The 21,706-nt window shown below is 41.5% G+C and overlaps 1 protein-coding gene across 1 annotated transcript in view; it reads left to right on the top strand.

The window, feature by feature from the left end:
- The window catches only part of LOC143283374 (uncharacterized), a 234,550-nt gene extending 224,381 nt beyond the window's left edge, over positions 1–10,169 (top strand). Inside the window, exons 18-19 of the mRNA XM_076589581.1 lie at positions 3,199–3,449; positions 7,553–10,169. Coding sequence (XP_076445696.1) covers positions 3,199–3,449; positions 7,553–7,753 — 452 coding nt within the window. The 3' untranslated portion in view covers positions 7,754–10,169. The remainder of the gene's footprint in view (positions 1–3,198; positions 3,450–7,552) is intronic.
- The last annotated feature ends 11,537 nt before the right edge of the window (positions 10,170–21,706 follow it).

Genomic DNA, 21,706 nt, shown 5'->3' with positions numbered 1-21,706 from the left:
GGAGTGGTGGTGGATAGGATGGAGTGGATGTACGTGTGTTGGGTGTGTGTATGTATGTATGTGGTTCTCGGATTCCCCCATCAGAGGCATGATATCATCGGGAGAGTTTTTCGGTCGGCCCTTGGCCTGTTTCTACCCGTAGAGTTGTGTGTGTGTGTGTGTGTGCGTGTGTGTGTGCAGTGCGTGCATGTGTGAGTATGCACAAGTTTTTATATTGATATGCACTTCTATGCATCCTAATTTCTACTGTATCTGTGTTTGTGTATGATTTTCGATTTTTGTTCGTATCTTGTTATGTACTATCCACCCCACCCCCCACCCCCACCTCCCCCCGCCCCCCCAGTATTCTTGTGACCCTGGTACACTTGGTAATAAAGACATATTCTATTCTATTCTATTCTATTCTATTCTATTCTATTCTATTCTATTCTATGTGTATCAGTGCTTTGGGGAGGGGAGAAGAAAATGTGTATAATTTATTAATTACCACCACACTTCTTTTTGAGTAGGGGGGGAGGAAAATAAAAAACCATTTCGAAGGAAACCACGTTTGTGTGAGAGCATTCTCTCTCTCTCTCTCTCTCTCTCTCTCTCTCTCTCTCTCTCTCTCTCTCTCTCTCGCTCAAAAATGCATCAAAGGGAAGCAGCTGCTACTCAAACTATTCTGTAAAGAGTTTTCTCCCCTGATCCGAAAAATGCGATTGTGGCAATTTCTTTGTTGAAGCATTGTAACTGGTGGAAGTTGCCTCGGCTGTTCGATGCAGCTGCTGATTTTATTGGTAGCATTAATGTTAGCAACAAAAATAACAGAAACCTTTGAAATTTAGTAAACAATCAGAAACATAGACCATACGAATATGTGCACGTTCTCACGATGACAATATTTCAACAACAACAAAATTACCTCGGTAACACTGCATATTTGTCTTTTGTGTTTGTTTTGTTTTGTTGTTGTTGTTTTAAGTAATAATGTTTCATTGATGTAATAATTTGTTTTACGCCGTGTTTTTTGCTTAGATATATGTGTTATCAGGAAAACTGCAATTTATATAATATGATAAACCAACTAATGAATACATAGTTTTCTTAGAGTACATTAAATTTTGTTCTCCTATCAAGATACATTTATTACCAAGACTACATCATAATAGCTGCACATTTAACTTTTTTTTCAATTCCAGTGAATAGTTAGTTTTCTTAGAGTACATTTATTTTTCTTCGCATCGTGACATATCTAAAACAGACGATGTCATTAGAGCCTCATTTTCATTCCAATTTAAAACAAACGATGTCATTATAGCCTCATTGTCATTCCATTTCCGCTGTTCCCTCCGCACCCCGCACACGAAAAATTTATCAATGACACAGCTGATGACTGTGTAAAAGGGGGGCAGGGGGGGAACCTTGGATTAGTTTCCATCAAATAGGGACGTTGCCTTGGGAAATATAATTTGACAGTCGGAAAAAAAGGGTTTGACAGTCAGACTCCCAGAAGATGCTGTAAATTACTGGTAACCCAGATATTGCTTTTTGTTTTGTTTTGTTTAATAATTATTACTGACGTTCGCTCAGACGGGGTTTATATCCCTTAGAGGCCTTGAGAGCCCACCTTAGGTTTTGTGTTTAACATTATCGTAATTGTTGTATTATAATCTCTCACATCACATTTCTCTATGTGAAATTTGGGCTGCTCTCCATTATCGTAATGATTAACAAATAGTAGAGTGGTAACTGTCTCCATTCACAAGGTACACAAACTTCAGTACACGCAATGGTTGTATTTGTTGTATTATAATCTGTCACATCACATTTCTCTGTGTGAAATTGGGGCTGCTCTTCCCAGGGGGAGAATACGTCGCCACAATGCATGGCACTTCTTTTTCCCCCTCTGTCTGCAAGCGCAGATTATACTATCAAAGTGGATTTTTTTAACTCTCTCCATACGAACGGCGAAAGAGACGACGTTAACAGCGTTTCACCCCAATTACCATCATCAAAATATAGCAAGCGGAAGGCTCTTATACTGAAGACGTGAATGTTGACAAAGAATACCACAATTCTGACGACGGAAGCTAAAGGTTGGGTCATTGAGACACCCACTGGACATCCGAGGGGTCTGTGTGGAGGAGAAGAGAGGACTGGCCGTACTGAGTGAGTTAAAGTAGAATTTCGCCAGCAACATCCCTTTTGTTGCCATCGGTTGTTATCTTACGTGCGCTAAGTGCACGCTGCTCACGGGAACTCCGTACAATTATCGTCCCATCCCGGAAACACTAGCATCAAGACCACCACTGAAGGTCTAGTGGAGGGGTCACGGGGAAACAGAAATCACAGTCCCTACATGGGAATCGAACCCATGGACATTCGCTTTCCAGTCAGGTGCATTTAAACTAGGCCACCGCTCCACCGGATCTAAAATAACAATATTGATTTAAAACGAAAACGAAATCTGACTGATATAAAACACTATTCCATTCACAACGTTACAGGACAACCTGGAAGGAAAAAGAGCCCCTTGCTGTTCACAACGCCCCTGACCGCGACCGCCCAACAAAGGTGGTCAATGGTGGTCACTTTTCATCCCACACTGCCCTTGTCGCGCTTTGTGAAAGTTTGTCTTGTTTGTTAGTTGCTGTGTTGTTTGTTAGTTGTATTGTTTCTTGTTATATTGTTTAATTGTTGTGTTTTTTGTTATTTGTTGTTTTGTTTTGTTTGTTTTTTGTTTTGTGTTTTGTAATTGTGTTGTTTGTTAGTTATTGTGATGTTTGTTAGTTGTGTTGTTTGTTAATTGTTGTGTTGTTTGTAAGGTGTTGTGTTGTGTTGTCTGTAAGTTGTTGTGTTCTTTGTTAGTTGCCGCGCTCCTTAGTATGTTAGACTTATTTGTTAGTTATTGTGGTGTTTGTTAGTTTTTGTGTTGTGTTTTTCGTTGCTACACTTTTTAATTTGACTGACTTATTTGTAAGTCATTGTGGAGTTTGTTAGTTCTTGTGTTGTTTGTTGCCGCATTTTTTTTTTTTTTTTTTTTTTTTTTTTTAGTCTGGCTGACTGATTTGCTAGTTATTGTGTTGTTTGTTAGTTATTGTTGTGTTGTTTGTTTATTGCCATACATTTTGTTTGTTCGTTTGTTTGTTTTAGTATGACTGAATTGTTTGTTTTTTTTTGTTTTTTTTTTTTTGTTTTGTTTTTTATCTTATCTAGGCGTGTCCATCAGTGAGGACCTGTACGCCTGGGTGATCGTGTTCATCCTACCGGTCAACTCCGCCCTGAACCCCCTGCTGTACACGCTGACCACCAAGCTGTTCAAGCAGACCCTGCTGTCCAAGTTCACCTCCGTCGTGTGGCGGCCCACCACGGTCAAGGACGGCTCGCTCAGCTCGCGCGCCAGCGTGGCTCGTGCCAACAACTCCTCGGCCAGCGTCTACCAGCGGAACGCCGTGCAGGAGGTGGAGGTGAGTGGTGATGGTGATGATGATGGTGTTGATGTTGATGATAATGATGGTGATGATGGTGAAAATGATATTAGCAAGAAGAAGAAGAAGAAGCTCCTCCTCAACGTCTACCAGCGGAACGCCGTGCAGGAGGTGGAGGTGAGTGGTGATGGTGATGATGGTGTTGATGATGATGATGATGATGATGGTGTTGATGATGATGATGATGATGTTGATGATGATGATGGTGAAAATGATAATAGCGAGAAGAAGAAGAAGCTCCTCCTCAACGTCTACCAGAGGAACGCCGTGCAGGAGGGGGAGGTGAGTGGTGATGGTGATGATGATGGTGTTGATGATGATGATGATGATGTTGAAAATGATAATAGCGAGAAGAAGAAGAAGCTCCTCCTCAGCGTCTACCAGAGGAACGCCGTGCAGGAGGTGGAGGTGAGTGGTGATGGTGATGATGATGGTGTTGATGTTGATGTTGATGATAATGATGGTGATGATGGTGAAAATAATAATAGCAAGAAGAAGAAGAAGAAGCTCCTCCTCAACGTCTACCAGAGGAACGCCGTGCAGGAGGTGGAGGTGAGTGGTGATGGTGATGATGGTGTTGATGATGATGTTGATGATAATGATGGTGATGATGGTGAAAATGATAATAGCAAGAAGAAGAAGAAGAAGCTCCTCCTCAACGTCTACCAGAGGAACGCCGTGCAGGAGGTGGAGGTGAGTGGTGATGGTGATGATGGTGTTGATGATGATGATGATGATGATGGTGTTGATGATGATGATGATGATGATGATGATGATGGTGAAAATGATAATAGCGAGAAGAAGAAGAAGCTCCTCCTCAACGTCTACCAGCGGAACGCCGTGCAGGAGGTGGAGGTGAGTGGTGATGGTGATGATGATGGTGTTGATGATGATGATGATGATGTTGAAAATGATAATAGCGAGAAGAAGAAGAAGCTCCTCCTCAGCGTCTACCAGAGGAACGCCGTGCAGGAGGTGGAGGTGAGTGGTGATGGTGATGATGATGGTGTTGATGATGATGTTGATGATAATGATGGTGATGATGGTGAAAATGATAATAGCAAGAAGAAGAAGAAGAAGCTCCTCCTCAACGTCTACCAGAGGAACGCCGTGCAGGAGGTGGAGGTGAGTGGTGATGGTGATGATGGTGTTGATGATGATGATGTTGATGATGTTGATGGTGATGATGGTGAAAATGATAATAGCGAGAAGAAGAAGAAGCTCCTCCTCAGCGTCTACCAGAGGAACGCCGTGCAGGAGGTGGAGGTGAGTGGTGATGGTGATGATGATGGTGTTGATGATGATGTTGATGATGATGATGACGATGTTGGTGAAAATGATAATAGCAAGAAGAAGAAGAATCAGCTCCTCTTCAACGTCTACCAGAGGAACGCCGTGCAGGAGGTGGAGGTGAGTGGTGATGGTGATGATGGTGTTGATGATGATGATGATGATGATGGTGTTGATGATGATGATGATGATGATGTTGATGATGATGATGGTGAAAATGATAATAGCGAGAAGAAGAGTCAGCTCCTCTTCAGCGTCTACCAGAGGAACGCTTTGCAGGAAGCAGAGGTCCTTTCTCTCATTTCTTTCTTATTCTTTATCTTTTCTTTCTTTACTGTTATTCTTTCTTTCTATTCTTCTGTTGTTGTTGTTGTTTTTTTTTTCCTTTTTCTTTCTGTCTTCCACACCCCCGCAGTTCGGACAATCTGCTTTGTCTACTTATGCTTCTATCTAATTTCATTACTTGGTTTTCTTCCTTTCTCTCTTTCTTTTTCTCCCGCTTCTGTCTGTCTGTCTGTTTTTTTCTCTCTCTCTTCTTCTTGTTCTTCCCCTTTTGGAGTCTCTCTCTCTCTCTCTCTCTCTCTCTCTCTCTCTCTCTCCCTCTCTCTCTATTTCTTTATTTCTGCCTTTCTTTTCTTTCTTAATTTCTCTTACTGAGACAACAAAGTTTTCCTGTTTCTGAATTTGATTTCCTTCAGCCTTATTATTCCACAAATCTTGTTCGGAGCAAAAGTTCAGGTTTGATGTGTCTGTGTCACCTTCTCTCTGTTTTTTGTTTGTTTGTTTGTTGTTGTTTTTTTGCTGTTGTTGTTGTTGTTTTGTTTTTGTTTGTTTTTCCCCCCTTTTTATGCTTCTTTCTGTTTGCCTCTCCGTCCATTAGTTCTATCCTTTCTTCCTCTTTTTTTTTTCTTTTTCTGTCATATTCATCTTTCTTTCTTTCTTCTTTCTTTCTTTCTTTTTAACCCTTTCTCCCTGTTCTTTCTTTCCTATATTTCTTCTTTATTTCTGACTGTTTTTTTTCTTCAGCTTTTTTTTCTGAACCGTCCTTTTAAAAAAAAAAACTTATTTTATTTGTTCATTTCTTGTATTGTTATTTCTCTGTTTCATAACCCTTCATCTAAATATAGAACTCGTGTGTCAGGAACAGAGATTGGAGAGAGCCAAAAATATTCTCCCCTTGGTTTCTTCTTTCATTCATTCTTTTCTTCTTGTTTTGTTTTCCTGAGTTTTTTTTTCGATTTTACTTTTCATTTACCAAAAAAAAAATAAAAAAATAAATAAATAGATAAAATTTTAAAAAAATTAAAGCTGCAAATCGAGAAACAAATGTGGCTTGGCGATGGAAGGGGGAACTTTTCAAGATGTGACGGGCAAGATTTCAAGAAGTTGTAAAATACGGAACTTCGACATTTCTGGGTTGTGTATATGTACGAATGTATATATATATATATATATATATAGAGAGAGAGAGAGAGAGAGAGAGAGAGATTATATTAATATATTTCTCTCTCTCTCTCTCTCTCTCTCTCTCTCTCTCTCTCTCTCTCTATATATATATATATATATATATATATATATATATGGGGCCTGGTTTGCTTTGAATGGAGTGTGCTGTTCCCAGTGTATTGATTTTCTTGGGCAGTATTACGTTTCGAAGACATCTCTTTCTATATTTACCTCTCTTTTGTCTCTCTGTCTCTCCCTTAGTCTTTGTCTCTGTCTGTCTGTCTCTATATTTCTCTCTCAATCTCTTTTTATCTTTCTCTATATCTGCACCTCTCTCTCTCAGTCTCCTTTTCTCTTTCTCTGTCTATCGCTGCACCTCTCTCTCTCTGTGTGTGTCTCTCTGTCTGTCTGTCTGTCTGTCTGTCTGTCTGTCTGTCTGTCTCTCTCTCTCTCTCTCTCTCTCTCACTCTCTCTTCGTTCTGTCTTTTTCCTTCATCCTATATTACCTACTCATAGGTACGGACAAAGGGCTGCAGAGTGAGAGAAAGAGAGACAGGGAGAGAGAGATAGGCGGGGGGACGGAGGGAAGGTATAGAGGATTGTTGAACGCAGAATAATAATCATATACTACGGAATTATGCCCATAATACGGAAACTTGCTATATATAAAATAAAATGACAGGTCAACATTTTTTTTTTTTTAACGATACAATTGTCTTGCAACTTCTCATCCTCTATGCCGGCAATAGCAGATTGGTTCTTTCCTGTTTTGTTTTGTTTTTAGCTATTTTAAAAGTAATTCCGGTTTCGCAATAAACCAGTCAGTCAAACCGCAAACTGCTTTTCTTCTCCTTCTCCTTAGGGCTTCTATTGGCAAGTTTGATTTTTGTTTTATTGAAATTCTTTGGTAGTTGTTGTGTTGGGTTGGTGGGTTTTTTTTTTGGTTTTTTTTTTTTCATTGATATGGATAATTATATAGCGCTTATCCTCGGTCGGAGACCAAGCTCTAAGCGCTTTACAAACACGGGGTCATCTGCACAACAGGCTGCCTACCTGGATAGAGCTGACTGATGGTTTTAAACTCTGGAAGGTTTTTAAACTTTGAGTGGATATCTTAAAGCGGTGACTAGTTTTTATTGCAATTTTTTATACCCTTGAATTGAAGTAGGCATTAACGTGACAATAGCCTTGAGATGGCCTTAGTGGTCGGCGAGGCTCTAAGCACCATAATTTGATTTGATTTGATTTGATCTCTATCCCATCACCCGCTCAGACCTTCTCCCCCCGAGCCCCACCCCCAGGACCCCAAACCTAGCTAGCTAACCCGGCCCATCGTTCTGTTTCAGCTGGAGATGCTACGTCGCCACGGCTGCTACAAGAACGGCAGCACCGTCCCCTCCAGCAGGGACCGGAGGGAGGGGCACACCATCTCCACCCCCGTCACCTCCTCTCCTGCCTCCCACTTCTGGAACGGAGACCACAGTCCTACCCGGCATCACCTGGACGAAAACAGTGCCATGCTCGCCAACGAGTACGGCCCAGTATGATCCACAGGACAAAAGGAAGACAAGGGAAACAGAGAGTGTGGACTGTTGGCTGAAGTGTACGTTTGTTTTCCTGATTTACGGATGCAGTTGATTATGTGAAGTGTGGGCGTGATGAGTCCCTGAGTCTGGAGTTTGGCATGTGCTCCATACGGGTCTCACCAGTATGATCCACAGGACAAAATGAAAACAAGTAAAGAGAAGAAGGAAAACAGAGAGGGTGGATTATTGGTTGAAGTGTACGTTTGTTTCCTGATTTACGGATGCAGTTGATTATATGAAGTGTGGCCGTGGTGAATCCATAAGTCTGGAGTTTGGCATGTGCTCCCTACGGATCTCACCAGCATGATCCACAGGACAAAATGAAAACAACTAAAGAGAAGAAGGAAAACAGAGAGTTTGGACTATTGGTTGAAGTGTACGTTTGTTTCCTGCATTTGATTATGTGAGTGTGAGGTCTGGCCGTGATGAATCCCTGAATCTGGAGTTGGGTATAATAATCATGCTCCATACGGATCCCACCTGGTCCGGATTTTAACATCCTTTTGGGGTGTCTTCTTGTGGCTCTTGTGATTTGCTGGTGTTCTGCGTACCATGCTGTACCATTCGTACTGTGACCGGTGGTCAGTTTATCAGGAAAGGGACTGCTCAAACCGTGACGCATTGCGTGACTGTTTTTTGTTGTTGTGTTGTTTTGTGTGTGTGTGTGTGTGTGTGTGTGTGTGTGTGTGTGTGTGTGTGTGTGAAACCCATAGTGTTTCGCGGATACTGTTGTGACGCACACACGTGTTTTAGTCTGTTGATCCGGAAACAAAATGACTGTCGCCTTTCACATCAACGCGTGGATAGAAATACGAAGATTGATGAAAATCAAACCCAATAAAGTGACTGTAAAAACAACACAACAAGATAAAGTGACAAGGAAACCATGTGTTGTTCAGTCTGTGTCAGTGATTCTTTCCAGTGAACATATGGCGACTTAGTGGTGCTTAAGAAGCACGTTGTGTTCCAAAGAAGGGAGATGCACATCTTAAACACTCTCATTCCATGGTGGGGAGTGTTCCTATGAATATTTCCCCATAGTGGGATTTCACGTGTCTTTATTGTGAAGAGATTTTGCGTCAACGTTGAAAACAATCACACCTCGCAGTGGCCAGGTAACCCGTGTCGGCCTGAAGATTAGGGTTGTTGAAATCATGGCGACACTGAAGCGCACTTTGCTGTGTTTCCTCACGTGATTCGTGCTAGTTAATTCGTCAAGGAACAGTTCAGCAAGAGACGTCGTTCTCTCACCATATCTTCCACGTCTATGTCTTCTGTTGAAAACGAAAAATTGTGAAGCTGTTTCCAATGAGACTCGTGAAAGCGATGTACTTTTAGACGTTAAAACGTGCAAACATCCTATTTGGGATGATCTTTTTTTTTTCCAGGACTGCACGTGCCAGGGACTTTTGTGTGTCGGTACGTTCGGAAAACAGTGATGTGAATGATGCTAGTGGACTCTAACACCCGAGGGACAATCTCAAGTATAAAAACTGTCAATATTTTCCGAGATAATCGTCCAGAGAGAGAGGAAATACCCCCAACGTCTGCGCAAACGAACAACATGCTTTACGCCGTCAACAAAACCAGCAACTGGGAGCGTTGCTTCAGTTTACAATGCACGGGGTGTATGTTGACCCGTGTAATCGACTGCCAGTGGTCTTGTCCACGGTTTCCTCGTATAAACGCCAAACAGTGAAAATTGCACGCACAATACAACACGAAAACACACCAGAACTGGCTCGCATTCGCGCAGGCACAGGCGCGCAAGAAGGTGGACATCCGAAAATCTCTCCACCTCACCCCTGCATGCAGATACGGATTGCAGTGCGGGCGCGCGCGCGCTCGTGTGTGTGTGTGTGTGTGTGCTTGTGTGCGTGTGATTGAGAGAGAGAGAGAGAGAGAGAGAATAACTTTTAAGGTTCATACATATATATACACACCAATTTTCTCATCTTTATGTGTATGTACACCGTTTATCTACGTACCCATCATGACTGCTGATGTGAAAACCACGACTGCACAAAACATCGTATTTCAACCGCTCCGTTCGTCACTCTTAGTCGTAATGTGTGCTTCATATTCGATCAGAAATCTTGCGTATCTTGTGAACAATGCTTTGCTATTTTGCCCGCTCTGTGTGACTTTGAAGTGACCGAATCTTTGATCATTTTCTACCTCTTTTGTTTTGTTATAAATTTTGTCCACTTACATTTGTTTTTGAATTCTGACATGTTGATACATTTTTTAATAGCAGCATATTGACTGGCTGTGATGAATGGGTTAATTGATTCAGTCGGTCAATCGTTCAATTCAGTTCATTCATCAACTTTGTTGACTGTTGAGATTCAAAGTGATAGAGTTCGCGGTGAAGAAGTGTGTGTGTGTGTGTGTGTGTGGTTGTGTGTGTGGATGCGTGTGTGTGTGAGTGCGCACGATTGAGAGAGAGAGAGAGAGAGAGAGAGAGAACAAACGAACGAACGAACGAACGAATGAACGAATGAATCTGTTTTATTGAGGGCAAAAAAAGGGAATAAGCACAAATGGTTTGTTTTCATCCTGCCCTCACGAAAAGGGAAAACATAACAAACACTCAATACAAAAGCATGACATTGCCTGAATAAATTTCAATTCTGTCCCACGAAAAAGTCGAACAACATAAGTACTGGTACATGCACAATTAATTCTTAGAATACAAACAAGAGAAGAAAGAAGGAAGAGACAAGGAGAGAGACACAGAGAGAGAGAGAGAGGGAGGTCTGTTCTTGATGAAGCGGATATTTCACTTTCTCAACGCAATTTATTCAATACTCCTTGTTTTTGTGAATATTGGCACAGACCATGCTGTGGACAGATAATCTTTATCTTGTGTTGCTTACAGCCCAGCCGACCACAGAAGGCCATGTCAAGGCTAAAACGAAAGCTAACCGTAAATAGCGTTTCCATAGAAATCCCTCCGCCTGCCTCCCCGCCCCCCCCACCCCCACCTCCCCCCTCCCCCTCCCCTCCGAAAAACAGAAAGAAAAGAAAGAAAACTTGACAGAACTACAGTCACATTCATGCACATAAACCTAAGACATGCCTTTGGTGTTGACCATTCCTTTAGTCTTTTTTTTCTTTTCTTTTTTTATCAGATGATTAAGAAAACTAACCTGAACATAGCACGTCATAATCATACACAATCAGCACAATTATATATAACAACAGGCATACAAATCACTTGATTGCCAAAGGATGCCTCACATTTTTCCCAGGCGCAAAATGACAGAAAACAACCTTGTAAAAGTGCCCAATTATCAAGCCCAGAAAATGACCCAAAGTATTGAAGGTTTTCTTGAAAAAAAATACGTAAAGGAATAGACGAGAGAAGGAAAGGTGGAAAACCAGAAGCAAAGAAATCAATATGACAGAACAAAATATTTGAGTACAGCCTCTAAGATGTTGAACAGGCAGGATGCTTGCAGCCCCGTTATATTTTCTCTGTTTACCCGTGAATATAAAGTTCCAGTGTTTAATAAAGGAAGATACAGATCTTTGTTTTCGACTGATACTCATGAATTGCTCATATCAGGTGATGATGTTATCTCGATATCACAAACTGGCATTTTGTTTACAAACACGCCTGAATAATTATTTACACAGTGCAGTAGACTCACTCTGATTAAAAATGAACATATCTAAAAGTAATGTTACAGTATTTCGTTAGGGTGGTTATGTAAGCGGCAGCGAAAGATGGATGCACGGCTGTGTTTTGATGCCAGTTGTCAACGTTTATAGATATTGGGGGGGGGGGGGTCTCCACGAGCTTGTTTTTTTGTTTTGTTGGGTTTTTTTTTGTTTTTTGGGTTGTTTTTTTTTTATAAAGATCTAGCAGGTAGGGCCAAAACCGATTCAATTTGCATGATGAAAATGTTCCATATGCCCAATAATATCATTTCTTATTTATTTTCAAGTGGTGCTCAGCCTGTTGTGCAAAATACGGTTTGGAAATTTGGGGCCTAGATAAAGCTGCTGTTCGTTGAGAATCAGTTCATACTTTGCTTTTAAACAGCGTAGGTTTAGACAGATAAACTAATGATTTAGTTTACGGTGAAACAAATCGATAGCTGATATGACTTAGATGGATGCTAGAGGCAGAATGAATTGTGTAACCAAGTCACGCCACTTTTTGTTCGAATATGGTTTTGGTTTTGTCTGGTTGAATGAAGGTGTTGGCAGCATTAAAGCTTTTATTTGTATTTTTCGCCAACGATTGGTTGGTTTTAGATGGCCGAGATGGCCTGGCCATATATATATATATAAACAGTTAAAAGACTTGTTTGTGTTAGAATTTTTACAGTGTGCCTGACCTGAACCTTTGGTGAGCAATATTGATTGACATCAAAAATATATATCGCATCTTATTTCTATGATTTTAGATGCAGAACATGTAATAACAGAAATCTTATCTAGTTCTAATGATCACTTGAGGAGAGTTTATTAAGCCTGAATGAATGTTTTAGAGAACATATATTGTTGAAATTGAATTTACTGATGTCATCCAATTCCACTAAAACTGTTCGAATTTTATCTGTCTTTTTTATCCAGTGCTTAAAAATTTCGAGAAATGTTGGTTGTTCCATATTCAAAAACTGGGTTCAGTCCACATATATTAATTTTGTGTATGATGCGTATTTTACGTCGACATGTGTTGGTATGTGAAGTTCACACAATGTAATGTTCACATGCCCCTTCATAAGAGGCCTGGGCCTAGTACCTATACATGAATAAACCTCTCCCCCTCTCTCTCTCTCTCTCTCTCCTTCAAACAGTCCAGTTCTGTTTCTGTGTCAAAGCCTTCTATGAAGGGATTGTTGGTCAAACTCCATGATGAACTATTAATGTGCGTTTATCTTTATCGGATTTGGTGTTCACTAAAATACAATAAAGAGCTCCGAATTTCTCTTTGTTCTCTCTCTGTCTCTCTCTCTCTGTCTCTCTGTCTCTCTCTCTCTCTCTCTCTCTCACCTGCACACACACACACACACACACACGAGGTCTGCCACGATCTTTTTAGACATGTCGGAAAACACAAGTGACTGGGTTTGATTTCTGTAAGCACCATTTGCAGTATATAGAAGCAACACTGATTTGTCCACCAGCTCTGTCATGTAGTGAAGAGAAGCATCGTTTATTTCTCAAATAACGAAAACGGGCATCTGTATGTCAAAAAGTATGCTGCATGCGAAAATAGGGCAGAACGAAAGGTCATATAGGCCTGTAACTGCAATTATCCACATCGGACGTAAAGTAGTGAGTTTAGTAGTATAAAAAACAAACTGGTTTCGTCACAGTTTGTGTGTGTGTGTGTGTGTCTGCGTGTGTGATTCTGTCTGCCTGTTTGCGTGAATGTGTCAGAGCGTATATGATTACCCATATTTGTGTGTTTCGGAGAAAGTCAAGTTTACTTGGATGATTTGTTAATTGTCCATTTTCCTGCACGCTCGATATTGTCTTTTCGTGTTCCAGCCGCAGTTTGCTCACCGAATTCTGATTGCTCATTATTTGTTCAAAGTGATGAGAGACAGAGACAAAGACAGACAGATAGATGGAAGCGCGGCACCCTTTGTTAGAATGTTATTTCTACAGGGCCAGTGTGTTGTTTCTGTTTTGTTATAATTTCATCATTGTATGTGTATACATGCACATGCATCTCTGACTGTCTCTCGCTCTTCCCACTCCTGATCTCTGTCTCTCCCTCCTTCTCTCACTACCCAGTTTCTGTCTCTCTTCTCTGTCTCTCTGTCTGTCTCTCTCACTGTCTCTCTCTCTTTCTTTTTTTTCTTTTTTCTCTCCCCAGTCACTGGGCAAATCTCAGGAACGTTTTATGTTGTATGTACAGTTGAAGCTCCATTTTTTGGAACTCAGATTTACTTGTTTTCGATTTCAAAGCACTTGCAAAGCGACTTTAATTGTGTACAAAATTTGCCATTATGTTGGCATATCATTTCAACCTGTTGACGTCGGCAGAACATTTACTTGCGATTGTTTATTTAAAGCGCCGTGTCAACGGATAATTGGTTCCTTTATCTAGTCTATTGTTGGCTTTTTTTTTAATGCTTAATCAAAATGGAGTCTTGTAATCGCGTTGTCTTTGCTTGCATTAAAAATGATGTGTTTTTTTTGTTGTTGTTTTTGTCGTCGTTTCCCTGTTGATATACGTACGTGGATGCATACCTACGTGTGAATGCATGTGCGTGTGTTGATGTGGATGTGCGCGTGCGTGCGTGCATGCTTGTGTGTGTGTGTGTGTGTGTGTGCGAGCGTGCGTGCTTTTGTGTGTGTGCATGATCATGCACACACACACACACACACACACACAAAAACAACTTTCTCTCACACACACACACACACACACACACGCACGCACGCACACATACACGCACACATACACACACACACACACACACACACAACAAAGAGAGAGAGAGATAGAATTAATCTCCATCCTGTCGTAAATTGCTAGATTTGTACTAAAATACTCCTTTGTTTGTTCTCTCTCTCTCTCTCTCTCTCTCTCTCTCTCTCTCTCTGTATTTCTCTCTGTGTCTGCCTCGCTCAATAGTAGGTTATACATAGTAATGACAATAATATGAATTACAATATTGTCTACAAATGCAGGTATTGTAATGCAAGAAGAACATCGTGAGGCATACTATAGTTTATGTCTTCTTGAATCCTTCGCATTTGATCACAGCGTTTGTGTAAAAGGCAAACGATTTTTATTTTATTAACGGTTGCGATAATACCACACTGCGTACAATTAGAAACAGACATAATCATCATCATCGATGCACACTATTTATTTCAAAGTCGGCACAGGCAAATGTCTAATACTAATTCAGATCAGTCCCTATCAGAGTCAGGTCTTGGACAGTTATCCACATGGGTCGCTTCATAATCTTTATCAATCTCTAACATAAATTATTGAAGCTTCATTTATAAAGTCAAATACTTTGTATACTTTTTAACAGTACATTCAAAAACACTTTTGTGAAATAGCCATTCACAATCAAATGAAACATGTGACTACGTGTAGCCAACTTAACAGAACGTACACACCGGTTCTAATAAACGCACCTTGCAAAAGACTTAACTGTTCAGCAGGTAATCTCTCGCTCACACCAGTGGATGACACTCTCACACAGGACAGTTCTTTATATTATCAAAACCAGTGAATCCCTGTTCTCAAATCATGCAGCCACCAGATAGATCGAGACGCTTGAGATGATGTATTGTTGATAAGCAACTAACTGCAGCTGGCTTTTGAGCAAGATTTTCATGCACAGCTGTTGTCAATACTAATTTGAAAGTGGTGACAGCACAAACTGAAAATATCAGTGTGGTGAACTGTGGTGCCAGGACTTGTCATGGAGCATGCAGCATTTGAGGAGGGATCGTTTATTTTATTTTATTTTTTAATCATTACCCATGCTAACGTGTTTCATTTGATTTCACGCCTTATTGATGTACAGTGTGATAAAGAACTGTTTGTTCGACCAGCCGCCGTGGGGAAGTGGCTTTCGTCACGAACTGATGACTGAGGAGGGGGGGGGGAGGTGTGTGTGTGTGGGGAGGGGGGGGGGGTTCGCAGGTTCAGGCCAAGTCAGATGGGAATAAAGGAAATATGTTTGATGAAAATAAGGGGGACTTCCCACGCTTTCTCACAAAGTGCCCCCCAAATTCTCGCAATTGAGTGAAAACGTAGGAGGTGAACGACCACACTTTCTCACAATCCCACGATTTCTTTCAAAGTGAAGAGAGAGATCGTGGGATTTCGAGAAATCGTTGTTTTACAAGGTTTCGTTTTTTCGGCCCCATGGCCAGCTTCTACCCGGAGTGATGTGTACTGTGAACTGAAATGGGATGATTGGGACCACACAATAGAGAATCGTCACACACATCACGGACGCGCGTTTGTGAGTGTTGCTCAATGTTTCTGACCAACAACGTAGCTGTGTGTATCTTTCAGACAGACTGATGCCGGGATTAGTATGAAAGGAAGCGTCAAGTACAGCCTTGTCCCATAGTGCCACACATAAACGGACCTTTGTAACAGCATCACACCATCATTCGTATATACATTTACCTGTTGAATGAATTTCATGGAGATATATAAATGCTTACCTTACATTTAGTCTAAGAAGCGATAGTTACAGTAAACTTAGTTACACGTTCCTCACACAACAGTCACCTGAACTGTAAGCGCATCGTTAATTTCTATGTCATTTTCTACGTCTCAGGGCTACATGAGCAAACAGTTCCCGAATGTTGTGTCGAAAGCGCGGAGAATTGTACGCGTACAGATAGGGATTGACACAAGACTTCAGCCACAGCAGCCAGACAAAAAACTCAAAGAGATCCCCGTTGACGCAGTCCTCACAGAAAGCCATGATAATGGTCGAAACGGAGAAGGGCAACCAGCACACCACGAGGGCCACAACAAGACATATCAGGATCACGGCCACTTTTCGTCCTCGTTTCAGTTTTTCCTGTGCTTTGTTTTGATCTCTTGTCCGTCTAGGTTCGGGTAAAGGACGAGGCATTTGTGATGGACTGGCTATGATCGAAGTTTTATGTTGTTGGCATCCTGATACACTGCTAGGAAGTCTTGAATCATCTGAGTCGTTGCTTGGTATTTCAGGGCATGGCGTCAACATCTGTGGTTTCATTACAGTTACCAAATTGGACGAATCGGAGTCAGACGTATTCCGAGCTGACTGCTCCTTCGGTGTTGACCTGTTACTGATTGATAACTGGCTCTGTGAAACTGAGTTTTTTCTAAACCTTCTCCGGTTCTGCACGAATGTTATTTCACTGGCTTCAGTGTACGCCACACTTTGTTCTGCAGTTCGCGCTTCAAACCCCTGGTTTGGACAGGTTTTCCTTCTCTTTCTCCACGCCACGTACAAGAGGGTGTTGATGACGCACAAAGACACAAAGGGCACAGAGAAGCCGATGATTTCTGTGGTCACAACGTAGGGCGGATTGTCTTCAAACTCCAGTTGGCAGTCATCGGCAGGGACAATGGAGTAACCTCTGATCTCATCCCACAGCAGGATGGCTGGCGAGTACAACATGAAGGAACAGATCCAGCAAATAGTCAGCTTTACATAGGCCCGTTTCCGTGTCTCTACAACCTGTAAAGGAATGAAATCATCTCATATAAATTCACCTTGCTTTTGTATCAGAAAAAAACAACAATAATATGTTTCAAATCTAGTAATGTTTCCAATAAACGAATGGTTTAGAGCCAGTGCAGTTTCAACCCGCAAAATTACGGTTTTGGAAAAATCGTACACGGACGAATCTTTTTTACATAACGTTTAATAGGAAATGGCTTATCAAAACAGCTGGACAACGATAGCTCTCCGCTTGATAACTTCACAGTGGTCAGTATGTACTTACAATGTGGCCATTCAGTATCGGAGTTTAGAATGTCTATTTAATTATATACATGTTCGATTGGAACTGTATGAGTACATTCGCAGAATCAATCACAAAGGTAACAATAAAACTAATGAATAAAAGATGGTTTAACTTAACAAATACCACGTTTCTGCTTGAAGTACGTACGGGTCACTGTATTACACACTTTTAAATCGAACAACTCATTCGCATTGAAAGACTGGGCAGAGATGAAGAAGAAAAAGGACAGGATTTGATTTTCCGAGAGCATTGAATCTGTGGGAGTTAACCTGTTCAAACCAGGAGACTCTTTCCATGTAGAAAGAAATTAAGGTGGTTGTCGATCTCCAGTATGCCACGACCAGGACTGACACAGTGCCTGGAAGCACAGCCCGGACTCTGACCTGGTGAGATAAGGTAAAACCAGCGCACAACTCGGGTCCCCATCCCTCTTACAGCTATGATCGTCTCATTGAAAAGCCTGGTTGCCTTTTCCTGCTTGGTGGTCTAATGAAATAACCTAAGCTTGAAAAACAAAAAGGGCTTAGAATGAATCGATTAAAACCCGAGTGCTCACACACAGGTCAAAAGAATACATCTTTCATCACCAGTGTGAGAACGAAGATAAAAACTATATTGATAATGATTGGAGAGAGTCTCTGGAGTCTCTGAAGCCTCTGGAGCCAAGTACGGAAGAAACGCGAGACACATCTATTTCCTTTGAAAGCCATGTTGCCGCAGCAGTTATTAAGACCACGTGTTTCACTGCAGATTTGAACAGATTCAAGACTGACGAGGAGAGCAGTGGTGAGGAAGAGAAGAACAGAGATGATATTTTATGACGGTGCTCGAAATGAAGTCCTTTGAGAAAAGAGAGCACAAAAACACATCTCGAGCAGCAGTGTGCATTGATGATATGGCTTCCTGTAAGGTCATCACTTGGGCCAAAGCTACGTGATTAGAGTCGCCAGAGAAGGATGGGGTACCCAGAGGGTGGTGGATTACATGGCTGTTTTGTGTACCTTAAGTGTTGAATCTGGCAGCCTAATGAAATGGCGATTTGGGCGAAAGATTATGAGCCAGATAGAATCTGGAGATCAGTTTCAGTTTCTCAAGGAGGTAGTCACTGTGTTCGGACAAAGCCATGTAAGTTGACCACATCTGCAGGGCAGATGCCTAACCAGCGCATAACCCAACGCCGATAGGCATTGAGTGAATGCTTATAATTATATTTGTGTACCTATCAGTGTGGATTTCAACATGATTTTGCCAGAGGAAGGCTCTCTCGTTGTCATGGGTTCTTTGTTCAGTGCGCCAATTGACCTTGGTTTATCGTCTCGTCCGAATGACAAGGCGTTCAGTCAAACTTGAGAGAAAGGGCGGGAGCGGGATTCGAACCCACATCCTCACGGACTCTCTGTATTATTGGCAGCCGAGCGTCTTAACCATTCTACCACCTTCCTCCTAAATCTGGGGTGGTTATATGGGTTGGTGAACATGGGAAACATCAGTCAAGCCCAGCCCACGCCTCCAGTGGGAAGAGAGAACACACAGCAGGAAGCAGCAACTGGGGGCATAGGTTTTAAATACTGCGGTGCTGGAAGGAGAGGAACTTGACGTGGAGGTTATGAAAGGCGTTTCATGTGCACAATTGGGGTTTTTGTTTTACGCCAGACTGCATCGCATTTTTACTTGTGTCTAGAATTGATCTGAGGTCGGGTTCTATGTCTTAGCATCGGCTGTGTACTCTTACGAGACGGGTAAAAAACAAATCGGTGTCAGTCTTCTGTAACTGTAGTTCATGGTACAGTATGTGTGTTTCAAAACAATTTAATGAAACAAAATATTGTAGGACTCAAAGCTATCATGCTTGTCAAGGACTGTTGCGAACAGAACCATGACAAAATACAGAACAAAAACTTGTGTATCAAAATCAAAGGTACAGACGGGAAAGGAATTATGTGTTTTTGAGTGTCGATCTAACTGATTGATTACGAAAGGATTGTTTACATACGCTGTTCTTGACACACAAAAGAGTACTGGTGAAACTGAGGTTGCAAGCGGCAAAGTCACTGTTACAGAACTCTCTGTATGCCATGACCACTTAGTATCATGTTATAGCAATGGCATGTTTCATTTGAGTGGTATAGGATTTCTACGATGTATGTGAGCATAATACAGGATGCGATAATAATCTAATAAATGACAATGACACGAAGTTGGAAATTTGCCACACTGCACGTTGTTGACGAAACGAAAGAAAGAAAAAAACAACCTCTGCAAAGTCTGTCGACAGCTGTAGTGTACATAAACAAACCATCATGTGGGAAATTAAAGTTCACTTCAGCATGAACACTTAAGTTTTGATTAATACACCACAGCGTCTGTTAATACAATTACATTAAATACAGTTCGAAAACATGAATCACTCGCCATCATCAAAAACTGTTTACTGTTAAAATAAGGTTAATAAGATTAACTCATAGTAACAACGACAAAAATCACAATATTTGTATCGTATTTCAATTCAGTTCCTAGCTAGATTAGTTCTTTATGGGAGAATTGACTCAGGTTTCAGTCCATGTAAAAGGAAAGCTTACAAAACCAATTACCGATATAAACTACATTTTCAACAAATATAAATGTACATACTTTTCATACTCAGTTTACATAATTAAAAAAAAAATGTTCGGCACAATCACACCACGTTTGGTTCATAATTCGAATCATATGCCAAACCCGTTGTCAACGTGAACATTATACAGCGAGCACATTTTGGGTTCATCATTTTTTACTTCTCGGTACAACATGAGCAAACAATTCCCGGATGTTGCGCCGAAAGCGCGGAGAATTGTACGCGTACAGATAGGGATTAACACAAGACTTCAGCCACAGCAGCCACATAAAGAACTCAAACAGATCTCCGTTGACACAGTCATCACAGAAAGCCATGATAATGGTCGCAACGGAGAAGGGCAACCAGCACACCACGAGGACCACAACAAGACATATCAGGATCATGGCCACTTTTCGTCCTCGTTTCAGTTTCTCCTGTGCTTTGTTCCGATTGGTCTTTATCTTCCTAGATTTGGGTGCCTGGGAATTTGTGCAGTCTGCCTGTGAAGGGAGTGTCACTTGATTGGTTAAGGCCAAAGCTGTGTGTGGTTGGCATCCTGACACATTGCCAGGAAACCTCGAATCATCAGTGGTGTTGCTTGGTATTTCAGGACACGGCGCCAACATCTGTGGTTTCATAACAATTTCCGGAATGGGCGAATCGGGATCAGACCTTTTCCGAGCTGTGAATTGTATCACAGCTGACCTCATACTTGCTGAACACTGACTCTGTGAAACTGAGTTCTTTCTAAACCTTCTCCAGTTCTGCATGAATGTTACTTCACTGGCTTCCGTGTATGCAACGCTTTGGTCTACAGTTTGCGCTTCAAATCCCTGGTTCAGTCCCGGTTTTGGACAGGTTTTCCTTCTCTTTCTCCACGCCATGTACAACAGGGTGTTGATGATGCAGAGAGAGACAAAGGGCACAGAGAAACTGACGATTTCCGCAAAGACAACGAACAGATGATCGTGAAACTCCAGTCTGCAGTCATCGGAAGGAACAACGGAGTAACCTCTGATCTCATCCCACAAGAGGATTGCAGGCGAGTACAACAGGAAGGCAAAGATCCAGCAAATAGTCAGCTTTGCATAGGCCCGTTTTCGTGTCTCTACCACCTGTAAAATAACAACAGAATCACACAGAACCTATTATTTTTGTTCAGTAAGCTTATCAGGAAATGATATCATGTTTCACATCAAGTGCCTTTTCTGATAAGTGAATGGTATAAAGCCTGTCTGGTATAACCTTATCCAAAAAAATGTTGCCACAGTTTATTCATTTTAAGTTGTTATCAAGAATAACACCTTATGTAGATAGAGCTTGGTATAGATAGATATTTCCCTCTACGTTACCTTTATATACAGTGGTCAGTCTGATCAGTATCATGAACTCCATCTGAGCTATTTGCAGATTAACTAGTTTTGGTTTGCTTAAATGCATCCGCATAAAACAAACAACCCCATAAATAAAGAAATAATGTGGTCAGAAAGTAATTATCATTCTGCTAGACTGTAAGCGCATCGTTAATTTCTATCTGTCATTTTCCACGTCTCAGTGCTACATGAGCAAACAGTTCCCGAATATTGTGTCGAAAGCGCGGAGAATTGTACGCGTACAGATAGGGATTGACACAAGACTTCAGCCACAGCAGCCAGAAAAAAAACTCAAAGAGATCCCCGTTGACGCAGTCCTCACAGAAGGCCATGATAATGGTCGAAACGGAGAAGGGCAACCAGCACACCACGAGGGCCACAACAAGACATGTCAGGATCATGGCCACTTTTCGTCCTCGTTTCATTTTTTCCTGTGCTTTGTTTTGATCTCTTGTCCGTCTAGGTTCGGGTAAAGGA

This window comes from Babylonia areolata, chromosome 6 (genome assembly GCF_041734735.1).
Source record: "Babylonia areolata isolate BAREFJ2019XMU chromosome 6, ASM4173473v1, whole genome shotgun sequence".
Lineage (NCBI taxonomy): Eukaryota > Metazoa > Mollusca > Gastropoda > Neogastropoda > Buccinidae > Babylonia > Babylonia areolata.
The sequence above is the reverse complement of the archived record's forward strand: the minus strand, read 5'-3'. Positions and strand labels throughout refer to the sequence as shown.